The sequence below is a fragment of the Dermacentor variabilis genome, chromosome 3, assembly GCF_050947875.1.
Source record: "Dermacentor variabilis isolate Ectoservices chromosome 3, ASM5094787v1, whole genome shotgun sequence".
Lineage (NCBI taxonomy): Eukaryota > Metazoa > Arthropoda > Arachnida > Ixodida > Ixodidae > Dermacentor > Dermacentor variabilis.
This window is the reverse complement of record NC_134570.1, coordinates 66745659-66760403: the sequence shown is the minus strand read 5'-3', so window position 1 is coordinate 66760403 and position 14745 is coordinate 66745659. Positions and strand designations below refer to the sequence as shown.

General features: G+C 40.2%; 1 protein-coding gene across 6 annotated transcripts in view; it reads right to left on the bottom strand.

Moving 5' to 3' along the window:
- The window catches only part of Iml1 (GATOR complex protein Iml1), a 68449-nt gene that overhangs the window by 51343 nt on the left and 2361 nt on the right, over positions 1 to 14745 (bottom strand). For 4 of the 6 annotated variants that reach the window (XM_075685428.1, XM_075685429.1, XM_075685430.1 and 1 more), the window contains exons 7-14: positions 12658 to 12729; positions 8735 to 8945; positions 7207 to 7349; positions 5460 to 5647; positions 3702 to 3836; positions 3556 to 3617; positions 1299 to 1369; positions 34 to 103 (exon numbers count right to left, since the gene is read on the bottom strand). In XM_075685428.1, coding sequence (XP_075541543.1) covers positions 34 to 103; positions 1299 to 1369; positions 3556 to 3617; positions 3702 to 3836; positions 5460 to 5647; positions 7207 to 7349; positions 8735 to 8945; positions 12658 to 12729 — 952 coding nt within the window. The remainder of the gene's footprint in view (positions 1 to 33; positions 104 to 1298; positions 1370 to 3555; positions 3618 to 3701; positions 3837 to 5459; positions 5648 to 7206; positions 7350 to 8734; positions 8946 to 12657; positions 12730 to 14745) is intronic. The other 2 variants (XM_075685432.1, XM_075685433.1) reach the window with 1 other exon arrangement.

Below are 14745 nucleotides of genomic sequence, written 5' to 3'. Positions count from 1 at the left end.
CCAGCAATATTGTCCCAGAGCACACTTACTAACCTGAGGAGTGGGAAGTTTGATGCGAGGCACAAACTTTGAGTAAAACTGTGCAGGTGTTGTTGAGTAAAAACTGCAAGCAAAGGAAATTGAGAGTTTCAGCTGTAAGATATGCATTTTTAGCATTCAAGGCTGTGTTGAAATAATAAATACATGCCTGTTCAAATATGCTACACACTTATCCTGAAAAGAGAAAGCAAGCAAAAAAAAAACAACAACATGCACTCTAACATGTCAACAAGGCCAAAAAATAAACAATGCAATTCCAGACAGTTTAGCATACTGACAAAGTTAAGTTTTTATTGTATGCTATATTCTGAACGTGCCCTTTTAACAATTTAGTGTCTGTTGAAAGATATCAATTTCAAGGAAAAATAAATCATTTTCTATAGATGAAGCATCATATTTAAGTTGCCTTCTCATGTTATTTGACGATGTTACAAGGGTTGCAATAGGTGCTGACACTTTTCCCTTTAGGAAGACATAGCAGGTGGCTGCTTCATGATTTCAAGCAACTAAGCATGCATCAAACTATCACCTTTACCAACCTATCATGGCCAGGGCAAGTTTAAACTGTCCTAATAAAAGAGCTTTCACTAAGTAAACCACATGAGTGTGCTTGAAGTCTAGTACCTGCACCCCATCATTGCAGTGCTTTTTCCAAAAAATGCAGTGGCTTAAATTTTAAATTCAACTTAGATTAACTTGACTTCATTGAGGTAAGGAAGAGCTGATAAAATTACATGCAATTTTATTTGTTTGTTCAAAAAGTACTGAAGCGGCTTCAAAGGCAAGAATCTTGCTTTTGTTTCACAGCGAACAGTGGGCAATGGCATGCAATTTCTGGCACATGTCAAACAGCTGCCATGTTGAATTCAATTCCCATATCCCAGCAAGCACTTCCTTTATCAGTGACTTCCTCTACATTCCGGCTAAGTCACATAATACGGTAGCAAATACTTATAAATCTCAAGTGTCTCCTGTTTCTGTTGATAAGCATTAAGCAGTCAGTCACTCACAGTCTTTGAAAGACAAGCTATCAGCAATCTTGCATGCATTGCCTAGATGTATCATGACTTGCCAATGGCAAGAAAAATAGAAAGAGAAAATTTCAGAAATGGCAGAAAGGCTGGCCTGAGTCAGGTTAACTCTTTTAGCCTACTACCCTGCATGAAAGTAAAAAGGAAGGGGTGCCAATAGCGAAAATGTGGCTATTGTCTCATTCAAGGGGTGTTTGTAAACAAACAAACAAGAATCGCTAAGGGTACCTTAGGTTTATCCAGTGTGGCATGTTGTAGTCATCCTTCATATCTAAGCCAGTTGGATGCTTTGACTGAAACTGATATAAAAAAGAAGGGAAAATAAGCACATCTTTCACAATGATTCAATGAATAAAACCGAAAAAGAAAAAAAAAACAGGCCATTATACAGCTTTCAATACTCAGAAAACGATTCCATGTTAATCATCTTTAATACCTGCTGACAATACATATAACTATGCGTAAATGTTCAGGCGTGCAAACATTCCCACTTCCAAATATTAATCGAACACAACCGTTTTTAACTAAGGTATTGAACTATGGGAAAATATACGTGGTTATTACATTATTAGAGCTTGCCTGTCACAAAAAAAAAGGGGGTGGAGGGTCTATCCACCACACAGCTAAAGAGTAGTACGTAAGACAAACGAGAACTGTAGCACCACATGTTCAAATTTCAGAACTGCTCGGATAAACACATCAGATTAGAAAATTTAATACCCCTAGTAAACATTGTCAGGTGGCACTAACTATGATGCAGAAAGTAAGGACAGTAAGGACTGTAAGGACAGCACTCCCTATTATGCAGACTTGCATTCTGGAAACAAGGGAGCAGCATGATGGCAATGACAGCAGCAAGCACAGTCATCAATCGTCAGATCAAATGAAGTGGCTTACAGTCGGCCCATATTTATAGGGCACCATCATGCATTCTAGAACTTGTGGCAACAACGGCAATTATGCAGTTTCTTAAATGTACTGTGCACTCATGAGAGCCTCACAATGTAGAATCACACACAAGGATTTGATAAATAGAGCACAATTTGCAGAAAGTGAATGTATGACAACACAGTTAAACTTCGATATAACAAAGCCGGCAAAATCAGCAATTTGCTTCGTTTTATTGAAATTTTGTTACATATTGAATTTCGACGTTTTATGAAATTAAGTACAGTAGCCAATATATATTCCTTATGCGGAAGTGGCTGAAAAGCTTTCCGAATTATCAGGCAATCGAAAAAAGAAATTCATTTAGGTGAATTTGAGGGTTCGACGGCAAAAGACAGTTTCATGCCACGTCGATGATATATGCACATCGGTGCTACAAAGTGAAGCCAGCTATGTTAAAATGTATTTTAGCCATGCTTTTACGCCCAATCTGCCCACACGGCTGATAGTGTCACCCGCATCATAATTTTATCACAGAAAGCACCGGCAGTGGAGAGCAAATGCGTTATTTCCCTCTCGTTTGAACGCATCTCCGAAACTCGAGATTATGCAACCTTCAGCACTAAATGCGTGAAAGACAGCATACATGATGCCACACCACCTTGGCTAGCCCAGTCCTTGTACGTGCGGCAGATTACCTCTAAAATGGTGCGCGGGCTGTGTATGCGCTCAGGCTTGCTGACAGCCACGGCAGCCATGGCCAGGCTAGAAAAAGAGACTCACACCAACCTGCCCGCTCCTCTCACATTTGATCGCATTACCGCGAGCGAGCTCCTCTCGCCCCCAAACCCTTTTCCCTTGCTCGTGCGGGAAGATAGCGCTTATCAAGTCACAATCCTACTCAGCTCACCCACACATGCTTTCACTCTCACCCAAAGCATACAGTGCATGGGGCGTGATAGAATCTTGTTGCGCATGTGATAGGATCGCTTGAACTTTATGTGAAACATGACACTCCTTTGCTTCGGCAGTCACTTTCAGTCGCGCAGCACGTGATTTGAGAGGTGCGTTCTCAAGCAGCCGCATGTAATTCAACCATTGGACCATATGCTTTCGTAGAAATTTTAATTTACTGCCCTGGCATTCATTTGCGGCGGCTGTTAAATTTCATTATATATTGAAATCGCACATAAACACACTTTGTTATAGTGAGGTTTAACATGCATGGTGTTCTATGGAGAAGTACTAGTTATAAAAAGTTAAGGACTTAATGATATCGAGAATTTCGTCACATTGAAGTTTGTTATATTGACATTTAACTGTAGTAACTATGGGCCATATGTGAAAAAAAAAATTATCTGGACAAGCACATGGGACGTCCTGGGGAGCAGACCAGTGGAGTATCTGAATAAATCCTTGTTTTAATTCTAAGGGATTCTATATTCATAACGCAGAGTACAACATAACTTTATCTCCCTCCCTCAGCTACGCAACATAATATACTTATCTAGAGTGGCAAGCAATGATTAAGGAAAACATAGCTAAACATGTAGCAGTTTACGTAATGAAACAAGAAAGAAAGGCGCAATTCATTCACCTTGAATAGTGGCACCGCATGCAAGGGCTGTTCACCAAGGCACACAAGGTCACTTCCAATGCCTGCAGGAATAACAGCAAGACAAGGTCACATCACATTCATAAACAGAATCTACTATGTGATAACACAAATAACAATGCTCTCACCGTTATCAATGATGCGCTGCTTAGTAATGTTGGTGAGGTCTCGGTCAACCTCAAAGACACCTACACCGGGTGTGATGACAACACTAAGCTGACCGGTGCGGTCAAAGCTCCGATCCATAAAATGCTTTTCGAAAACTGCAAAGAGTAAAAAATAAAGCATGGACTTGACAGTTGTTGAAAAGTCAGGAGCATGAAAGCATTACAGAAATAAAGTCCAATGTGATGATTTGGTCAATTCTACGAGCCCATTAAGGTTGGGCAACAACTCAATATTTTAACCCAATTGGAATGTTTTATTCTATTATGTAGCCAATTATTTGGGCTTGTTGATTTATCTACATAAGCTCAAAACATCAAAACTAGTGAGTTAAGTACATAAAGTTTGAAGCAAGAATAAACTGGGCTACACATTAACAGTTACTGTTAATATTAGCAATGCTTGGCTTGAGTGGACAGATCGAACATTTCAAGCTCAATGGCCCTTATGCGATATCCCTTAACTACAGGCCTGCCCTTGAGGCAATAGATAAATGCCTAAATAAATCACAAGTTCAGCTACAAAGACAAAGAAGCTTGGATAAGCCTGGTGGCCCCACTATGAGGTGCCCGAGCCTTCTTTGAATATCGTAAGAAAATGTTGCTGATCTGTCTGAGAGGCTGCTGTGAACATGTGAGCCAAATATTGCGGCACTGCATGCAGCAGGAAAATTTCATGTCAAAAATATCGAAAAATCACATGCTCTTACTTTCACAATGTCGTCATGCAGCGCCATCACAAGTAGCTGGTCCCACCAACATTACTGGCTGATTTCGTCATCGCTAGAGCATTCTCAGTAATACATAGTTGCTAATCTTGAGTTAAATAAATGAAACATATATATGTCAACAATCTCTAAAAGAAAAATTAATTCATCTCTGCACTGCGGGCTTACACACAATTTCACTTAGTTGCGTTTGCTGTGCACGGCATCCAAGGCAGCAGCAGCATCCTGCTTAGCATAGTCTACCGCAGCCACCCCAGGGTTCTTCGACGAGCTCTTTCACTGTCGGCTGCCTCGACACGTGTGCATCAAGGCACCCCATTTCGCCGCTGCAATGCTCAACTTTCGCGTGGGGCTTTGCCCCCTTGGCTTCTCAGCCGTGTAGCTTCCAGCGCACTTACAGAGACAAAAAGAGAGAGAAAGCCAGGCATTGGTGTGATAACTCCAGTTATAGTTGAAGGATTTCAAAAAATTTTTGCAGCATTACATTCATAAGGCGACGTCCTTTGACAGTAAGGCCATACTATGATTAGTAAGAAAAGTGTTTCAGGCCCCTTTAATGTTGCTGGCATGACGTTTAATGCCCATGTACTAGCAGTTGCTGCAGAGACCAGATTTTACCTCCATGGGCTCAAACTACAGGGTGAGTGGGTAGCTTCTATCCTGAGAAACCTGTAGACACCTAAGATTAGGTGTCTGTAGGTTAGGATAAAGAAGGGAATTAGGATTAAGAAGAAGAATTAGGATAAGAAGGGAAGCAAGGAAGGGAATTGAGCAACAATTGTTGCTCAATTCCCTTCCTTGCTTTTGAGGTAGTGAAGCAGAGACATCGGTGCCAATGTTTGCCGAAGTTTGTTCACATTTCCACAGTTTATTAATCGCAATCAAACAAATTAGCTGCAATTGATGAATTGCCCCGGCCTAATATATTCATGCTTCAAATAGAAGTCCAACGTTCATGCCTTATTTGACACATTTCTGCAGACAGGCTACAAACCATTTAGAGACATGTTGAGCACTTGGAGAAAGTTTCCCTGAGAGGCGGTCGAGTTCACTGCTGTGGGCACCTTGACATTTGGCCTATGGTGATGCTCAAGGATCTGCTTTGGGTATTCATTAAAATATGTTTTCAGCAACCGTAAGGTCTGTGTCCAGTCATCGATGCGCTCATTTTGGACTGCGACTCTGCACAATAGGAAGAAAACGCAATAGGAAGCTTTCATTACTACAACTACCATTGTTTACCAACTATAGCTGTAAGAAATGCAACCAGGAAATGCAAAGCTTTTTCTCTTATCATGCCAATTGCACTTGCACATTTTGCCTTACTTTTATCTTTTACATTTGAGAGCACCATTTCTTGGGAGTTTATTCTACATCCAATTTACCACATCAGTAAATTTACCATCTCCCATAAGATATTGCATGACATTTGAGGAACATCTTTGTGGCTTTTCTAATAGCCGTGCCATGGAACGAGCAAGCTGTAGCGTTGACAAAGAACAAATGCATGAGAAGGCACGAAAGAACACACACATAGCATTACATGTGTTTATTATTTTCTGCCTCCTCATGTCCTTGTTCCCTGACTACGCTACAACTCACTATTTTCATGACGAGAAACCAACAAGTCCACAGCTCACATCACCACACTCATGCCATGAAAGTTAATTTATTAATTAAGAGAATGAGTTAAACGCATGTAGTAACTATTGCACAAAAGTACAAAGAATGTACCTTGCATTACAAGTAAGCTTGGTAGTCACTGCAATAGTACTGAACTCCATTAACTGTGCACTAAAATTAAAATGATGATGATGATGATGATGGTGGTGGTGGTGGTGGTGGTGGTGGTGGTGGTGGTGGTGGTGGTGGTGGTGGTGATGATGATGATGATGATGATGATGATGATGATGATGATGATGATGATGATGATGATAAACCAGAAGCATGGAACCTACCAGAAGGAAAGCAATGCAGAATGTGAGCTCGCTAAACTATTAATGAGTGTGGTGCCCTAGAAAATATGAAGAATGGGAAAACTACGACAGACTCAACTTTAAACACGAATAAAGAATGCATTATAAGAGCTTTAAAAAATGGGATATTGTTGACATGCATACACAGTATAAATTGTCTGCTTTAAGTGGCCATACAAAATGATGTACTTTGGCTGGCACCTTTATGGCACTCATGACCTCCAAGTGATCAAAGCACCTGCATAAATTCCGAGGTTAGTTATCATATCTGCTTTATGTTGATAGCATCAAGCACAATATTGAATATTAAATCTCCAATTCCAATTGTCGACTGAAGGAACACCATGGAAAGCTGGAAGAAGAGATGCTATGCAGCAAGAGCTGTCAACAGGCATGCATTGCAAATTATGTGACCTCACACTGAAGTTGACATTATAGCCACAGTCACATAGATTACAGTTTTGTCTATAAATTGATGTCTACTTCCTTTGTATCTTTATCTTTATGCTTTAAATATTTTACCTCAACACATAGCACTGCCAATCATGTTAAGTCTTTGTTATCACTGAGGTTAAAGCAGACAAACATCATAAATATCTGCTTTATAAATAACCACTTCATTCTGACCAATATTTGCTTAGCTAAGTCGTGTGCATTAATGAATTCTAACAGTAACTGCAGCAGAGTGATGGCATCTTTTACATGCAACTTTTGGTATATACAGCAATAAGGACTGCTGGACAAAGATAAAAGGGTCGATGCTACCTATAGAAGTCCTCGTAGAAACGCCCTTTGTAATCCACTTGCACACAATGGGCCATGTGTTCTGGAAACTGCTCTTTACTCTTGGCTTCATAGAAGACTCGCGAGAAGAGCACAATGTTGATGTCATGATTGCACTTCATATCCTAAGGAATAGGTGAAGAGAACAGAAAGATCTTGATTTGCTGGTTACAAGAAGAAGGAAGCCATACAAGCAATGAATAAGATAAAAGATTTGCTACTTTTGATCCTACATTCTGTACAAATTTATGCAGTGTGTACCAGTCATTCCCGCACCAGGGCACATTATTTCGTAATTGTTTACTGTATTTTTGTATGTACAGCCCACACAAAGGACTACACACAACATTCAAACCTTTATAAGAGCAAATGATCACAACTGTTGTTAACTGTTATTTTTCGCGATTGTGTTTGCTTCTTTTACTTAGCTTGCTCACCTTTACTACATCTCTCCATTGTTATTACTAACCGAGGGTCCCATTGCAGTCTTTGACTTTGGGACCCTCATCTGTATACTGCCTCTTACCCACTCATTGTATTTAAAGAATAATAAACTGAAACTGTTGGAACAAAGCAAAGATTTGGAAACGATCTTGTTTTGCTATTGCTATCAGAGCAGTAATGCTATTTCATTACTGCTCTGTTAAAGCATTGCTCTCTGTTAAAGCGTGGTGTGACTTCATGGCAGTGCAGAGCTAATTTGTATGCAAATTTCGCTTCTGTGTGCGACATCATAACAGTAAAAATTTTGCTTTCAGGATTGACTTCGTGTGCAATGAAGATTGCATTGCTGTGAAGCTGCACCCAAAGGCAAGCTTATGTTATAAGCTAGCACTGGCACTTTTACTTACAAACTTTCTTGAGTACAACAGTACTAGCTATTATGAGCTCTTGTCACTGTTTTTGAGTGTTGTCATTGCCATCAATCACATCTGTGTTGGCAGATATAGAAGCCCATGGTCCAGTGGTCAAGTGGAGCCCCTGACAGCTGGCATTACCATATCCCAACTGACTACCAACATCATAATTGACGAGGGAGCATAGTTCTCCACCTCACAAGTCCTGTACCTCATAAGGAAAAGTTGCACAAACGGTGAGACCTACACCACAGCCCAAGCTTGGTAGATAATGTAATGTCCAGAAAGCCAGAAAATCTAAACTTGACTGTGCCATGACGAAGGAAAATAGTGAACACAACAGCTGTAATCATGTGCAGTGGTGGTCAAAAGATATAATAAATGTGCATCGAGAACAAGTCAAACCACTACAGTGTTTAAACAGAAGGGCAACATTTTGTTGACACTGTCAATGCGCTGTAAGTTTCACAAAACTTTAATAATATATTTTTTGCAATTAGTGCAAAATTATGGTAAAACACTAGGCTGCATAACAATGATCATAGAATCGAACATTGGACTGCAGGTTACCATAATTCGAAGTTGCACCACACGGACAGAAGCAATATATGTCTACACATGTAGTGGCTAGAACCAAATGTGAAGCAACTTGCCTTCCATTTCGCAATAAGATCACAAAGGAAGCCATTGACAGCCTTCTCAAAGTAGAGGTCACCATTGGTGTCAAAGTCCCACATTTCGGAACTCATTTGAATGAAGAGGTACACCATGCTACTGGCCGAGCGATAGACAATCTTGGTGTCTGCAGTGATAACTCCAGAGGCTACCTGCTCTCCGTGAGCCCACATTTCATACACCTGGAGCCTGTACAGAATAAAAACCATACAGCACAGAAAATGAGCAAAACGACACACAAGATTTATTAAATTTAGCAAGCAAATTGTTTAACACAAATGTAAAAAGACAGAAAATTAGCCCACCAATCTTATTGGAAAAATAATAAATTACACCAGAACCTCACTGACATGTTTTGCATAAAACACAAGAAAAAAATGTGTTATATCGGGAATTGGCTATACAAGCAGAACACAGTTGAACACCTAAGAAATTCAAGAAACTGTGAATGCTACTTCTTATACAGGTGACTCCTTTTATGACCGTGCCTTCCATAGTCCCCAATTCTGCCTGTCAACTGTGCTGAAGAGTTATGAGCGTCTCTAACCGGGTCACATACAAAGTTACAAAGTTGGGCATGATACTGTACAGAATGTTATAAACAAGAAGTAAGGGGGTTAACCGAGGGGCCCGATTTTTATTAGTCATATCATAAGAAGCCAACAAACACTGACACCAAGGACAACATAGGGGAAATTACTTGTGCTTAATAAATGAAATGAAGAAACTATGGATTAATGAAAATTAAAGTGGATGAAAAAACAACTTGCCGCAGGTGGGAACCGAACCCACAACCTTTGCATGCTTCAAATGCGAAGGTTGTGGGTCCGGTTCCCACCTGCAGCAAGTTGTTTTTTCATCCACTTTAATTTCCATTAATTTATCGTTTGTTCATTTCATTTATTAAGCACAAGCAATTTCCCCTATGTTGTCCTTGGTGTCAGTGTTTGTTGGCTTCTTATGATATTTACAGCATGTTGTCATTTTGAAGGCACCGGGCCACCTGCATTCATTACAGTGCAAAATCATACATCTAGACACAGAAATTGCTGCAACCAATGCACACTTAAGTGGCACCATAGAACAGAGCTATTGAAAGAAGTTAAAAATAACAAATTTATAAAATGGTGCATGGCTCTCTCATGCTCCCAGCCTCTTCTACATGTTTGGCTTCGTCAAACCACTCCAGAACTGCAGATGGCTAAATAGATGCCGTGTTCCGCCTTGTCAGCATAAAATTCTTATAGTTAAATTGAGGGCATGCAAATGCTTGAAATTTCAAATGTGAATCAAACAGCCTTTGTATTCGATCGAAGAATTCACCATTTGAAGATGTCGAATATTCATTCCTGTTCAAATATAATAGATAACTACACTTATTGGAATCTATAAGAAGAAAGGCAGATGTGAGTAGTGACTGTTCCGAGTGACTCTGCTTCAGGAAAATCGCAGTTTCAACGCACAGGCGTCAGTTGCTGAGCAAACGCATGGAGTAGCTAACTTCTGCTCAATAATCTCCAGTCATTCAATAAGGATGCCTCGCCCTTATGCAGCTTGCAAATTTTTCTTGATTTAGGCAAATTAATGTATCACCTTTGGCCAATACCTCACAATGTTCGCACCCCTTAGAGTCAATGTACAGTGGTGTAAAATTTGGTCTGTCAGTGAACAGAGCTACCTGTCTAGCTGTATGCCTCTGATTACGTGATGCTTCTGCATATTTATTACTCTCACTGTGATAATGTGCCAGGTGCACCAACTTTCAACTGTTTTTCGTTTACAAGCTCCTCAGGTGACCAAATTTTCAGTTCTTAACTGCAGTCAACTACTATGGTAAACGACTTAAGTCATTTTACTATACAGACTTCACAGATCTTTTATATATTACTTTGTTTAGAAATGAGAAAATTTTCAGTATTCAATTCAATATTAAGCGGTAACATTTCTCAAATATTCATTTTCGATTTATTAGAACATTTCACTATTCAAACATCCATAAACGAAATTAACTGCTTTGATCATGTTGGTTGAAAATTAATCAGAATATCTGCAATTTAAGCCCACCTTTTAGCTCTCCATTAGACAACAAAATTGCATAATCAAAAGTTAAACATGACAAAGCAAGTAACACGTGATGTCTAAGATCACTAGTATTCCAGAAACACGAAGAGAGACTACACCTAAACAAGAAGCACAGCTACTTTTATGCATCGTATATAAAGTATCAAGCTGTAATCAAGCAAGCATATATTTTCTTAGACAAATTATTTCCTAATTCTTCATTGCAGTAGCACCCAGAACGCATATAAAAAATAAATATGGGTAGGCCATGCTTTCCATTTTGTTATAGAAGTGACTTTATGATAACAGTGTTCAATGTAAAGATGTTTCAACTGTATTTTCGATACTTTTCACTGCAAGCATGTAAACCAAGAAATCATATGAGTCAGGAATGTATCAAAGAGGTCCTATGGTACTTTACACGCTGAAGATCAATAACAATGTCTAAATTCTGCGAAATGTAGGCAGCAAATAAAATAATAGTTCATTGGCAAGGATGCAGATGCATTAACAGCCACACAGAATGACAGAAAGCACACACTGCTTACGGGGAGAGAATAAAAAGTGAGCAAAGATAAATGCAATAGGTAATAAATATTGCAGGCAACCAAGTAAAGCACACTGCACATAAAGAAGCACAGTAAAATGGAATAAGATGGCATGCAGAGACATAAACATCAAGATATACACACAATCTGAACAGTCAAAAGGAAGTAACAACTCGGCACAGACATCACAAGTGCACAAGTTGGTGAGAAATGCTTAACACAACCACAAGGCAGCATGAACTGGCACATTTAAGAATGTAGAAAGTGATACACAAGTGATAAACAAGTGATGAAAAGATGAGGAATGCAGGAGAGACCTACCAAAAGATAAGAGGTCCAGACACAGCTCTATGGAGATTAGGACAAAAAATGTGACAGCAACTGTGCTGTCAATATACGAAGATGAAGAAAATAGCTACCAATTATCAGCACCCAAAGGAAGTAGTAAGCATGGAACATTTCTTACTACATCAATAACATATGGCCCATCTGCAGCCATGTGTCATTAGTCATAATTGCCTCTGAATTGGGCTCCCTCACTTTCCCTAGCTATGTACATCATAGTCACCACCATCAATGTCATCTCAATGAGATGTCAGTTTTGATACGACCAACAATGCAATAAGAGAATCCATACAGAAAAAGGTCAGCATAATCACTTAACAGCTAGTGGCACAACAGGGCCAGCAAATATTCAGTGTCTTCATTCACTCTGGTTTTACAGCATAGCTGTTCAATTAGCATGTGCCATTTCATTTAACCAAATGCATATCAAGCTGAGGAAGACGTGTTTAACTTTAAAAACAAGGTAGAGTGCCAGGATCTGTGGAATTTTGCACATCGAACCTTTATTACCTTTTAATGCTACCAAGGAGCATGGAAACACTACTGATTGCTACAGGCCTAATTGGAAGTAAAGCAGAAAACATAGTAGGAGCAAAGAAGACTTATTCATAAAGGACGACAGCCCCTTTATCTGAACCTATTTTTTTTATTAATCATTCATCAAATTCTTATAGGCCAGACTACTGTCTTGTGTGCTACAAACTATCAGCAAACTGTAAAAATGAATTCCAGATAGCAGTAGAAAATTCTTTAACAGTAACTGAGATGCAGAGGAGAACCAACAATGGTGCCTTTGAGTACATCAACAACGACCTCATAAATGGAAACTAACCAGCCATTTATAAACAAAGAAATACCTAAAGAGAACTTTGCTATGGACCAGGGCTACAATTGGAGAATTTAAAAGTCAGAGAGCATGAGCTTCTCAAAGGGTAAAAGTGGCTAACCACATCAAAGGCTTCCCTGAGACTGCAGTACCATGTGTCAACTTGCCCCCCTCAAAAGGCTGGCATGGAGACCTGCATCATAAAACTTGTAAGATTAGTATGTGTTGAGTGATCACAAGAAAGCCATGTTGATTGGGAGTTAGGACATTTCTTACACAACATGACACTATACTGTGAGTAGGTAGCTCTGAAAGCTTAAAGGGCCCCTCACCAGCTGTGGCCATTTTGAGCTGACAAGCGCAGAGCATACAATGCATGATAATGATTGTGTCTGCAAAGTATTACATTGCTACGTGCCGCAGAAAGAGCTGAAATTTCAAACCGAATGCTGTTTTTATTTCTCCTCGCGGCTGCCACGCTCCAAGCCGGAAGATGGCGTACTCATGTGCCTGTGCCTACGTACTGGTGTCCACAGTGTGACGTTGCTCGTGGCGACACATGACTTCGAGAATTATTCAAGACAACATCTGTTATCTGTGCGATCTGTTGCTTGTATTGACGAATTGAACTTTAGAGAAATAATAAAACACACAAATGGAATGTCTGCATGTTTTTGTTTTATTTCACATCGAAGCAAGAGAGATGTACTTCCGCTTCATCTGCTTATTCCCACGGTCATGCGGTCACGTGCATAGGTACCGAAACCATGTCATTTTCTACCGTGTTCCAGCACGCAATCATGCTCTGCGATCCACTTGTTCTGCCTCAGTGCTCGTGTAGCACTGAATTGTACCGTTAGTCATGTTTTCTTGTGCACAGCACGCAAAATTGTGTGCTGCGCAAACGAGACAACAGCTCGACGCCGTCAGCAGAAGTGCGTAGTGCCAAAAAAAGAAAAAGAAAGCGAGGAGAAAAAAAATGAAGGTGGGGCTTGTGATGTATGCATCACATGATCCTCGAGATCCGGTATGGGAGAACACAGGGAAGGAATTTCGCTTGCGGAGGCTAGACAGGGCGAGTGGAGAGAGCGTCTGGCTTGGCAGTAGAGCCCGCCTGCTGAAATCATGGGTTGGCAGCACTGAAATATTTCTATCTCGGCTATTAATGAGCCAATTTGAAAAATTTTTGTGGCAGAATGCTCCCTAAGGACACGTAACAACTTCCAGCATATAACCAAAATTTGCTATGGGGCCTGGTGAGGGGCCCTTTAAAGATTGGACATTAAAGCAGCGAAATAGGAATAAGGTCCCGATGTACCGAGAAAGAAGCACCATTGTATTATGCTGCTGTTGGCCTCCCCACACTCAGACACATTCCCCATTTTCTTTGCGATATATGGCGACTGGTCAAAGGCACAATTTCAAAACAGTGACTAGCCGAGTTACGATTGTTTTTGGTGATGCTCATCAATGACAGTGACAGATAACAAAGGAACTAGAGGAGGAAACAAGCAGAAAAGAAAGGAAATGGTGCTGCCTTCAGATGTTTCAGGATCTTAATCTTTGATAGCAGCTAGCGGCAACTGTTTCTGCTCCCTATCTGGAAACTACAGAAACTACAGGATGTTAGAACTAGTGCAGCTATACTATTATAGGCCTAGATAACGGCAATAGGCATGACATGCCTTCTGTGATAGATGACAGAAATGGTTTCAAGTACTAGTCACTTTTGCCAAGAAGCATTCAGTCAAACAACAGAAAGTACTAAAATTTTGAGGATGACAGCACGACTGACAAAGGCAGCTGCAGCCTGTGCCACTGTTTTGTAGCAATGCCTTTTTCGATACTAATGCCTTTTTGCACTTTTCTCATTCGTAAGTGGTCAGAGCGGTGGTTAGAGCAATGCTCTGCCTCACGAACGTGAAAAGCAGCAAAAGGCATTAACACTGAAAAAGGCATCGCTACAAAATAGCCGCCCTGATTGTTTGCGCACTAGATAAAAAATGAACTGCGAAACAGTCAGCAGATTCTTGCACATCTGCGCTGCAAGATTCAAGCAGGCAAATGCACTGTTTGCATTTAAACATAATGCACACAAATGCACGTCCAAAAGTCAGCTGACAGCTGGGAAGCTCTCTTCTTCAACCTTCAAAACAGAGGTGTTTACAAAGAGGATAAAAGCAGCGAAATCATTATCTGCTTTAGTAGC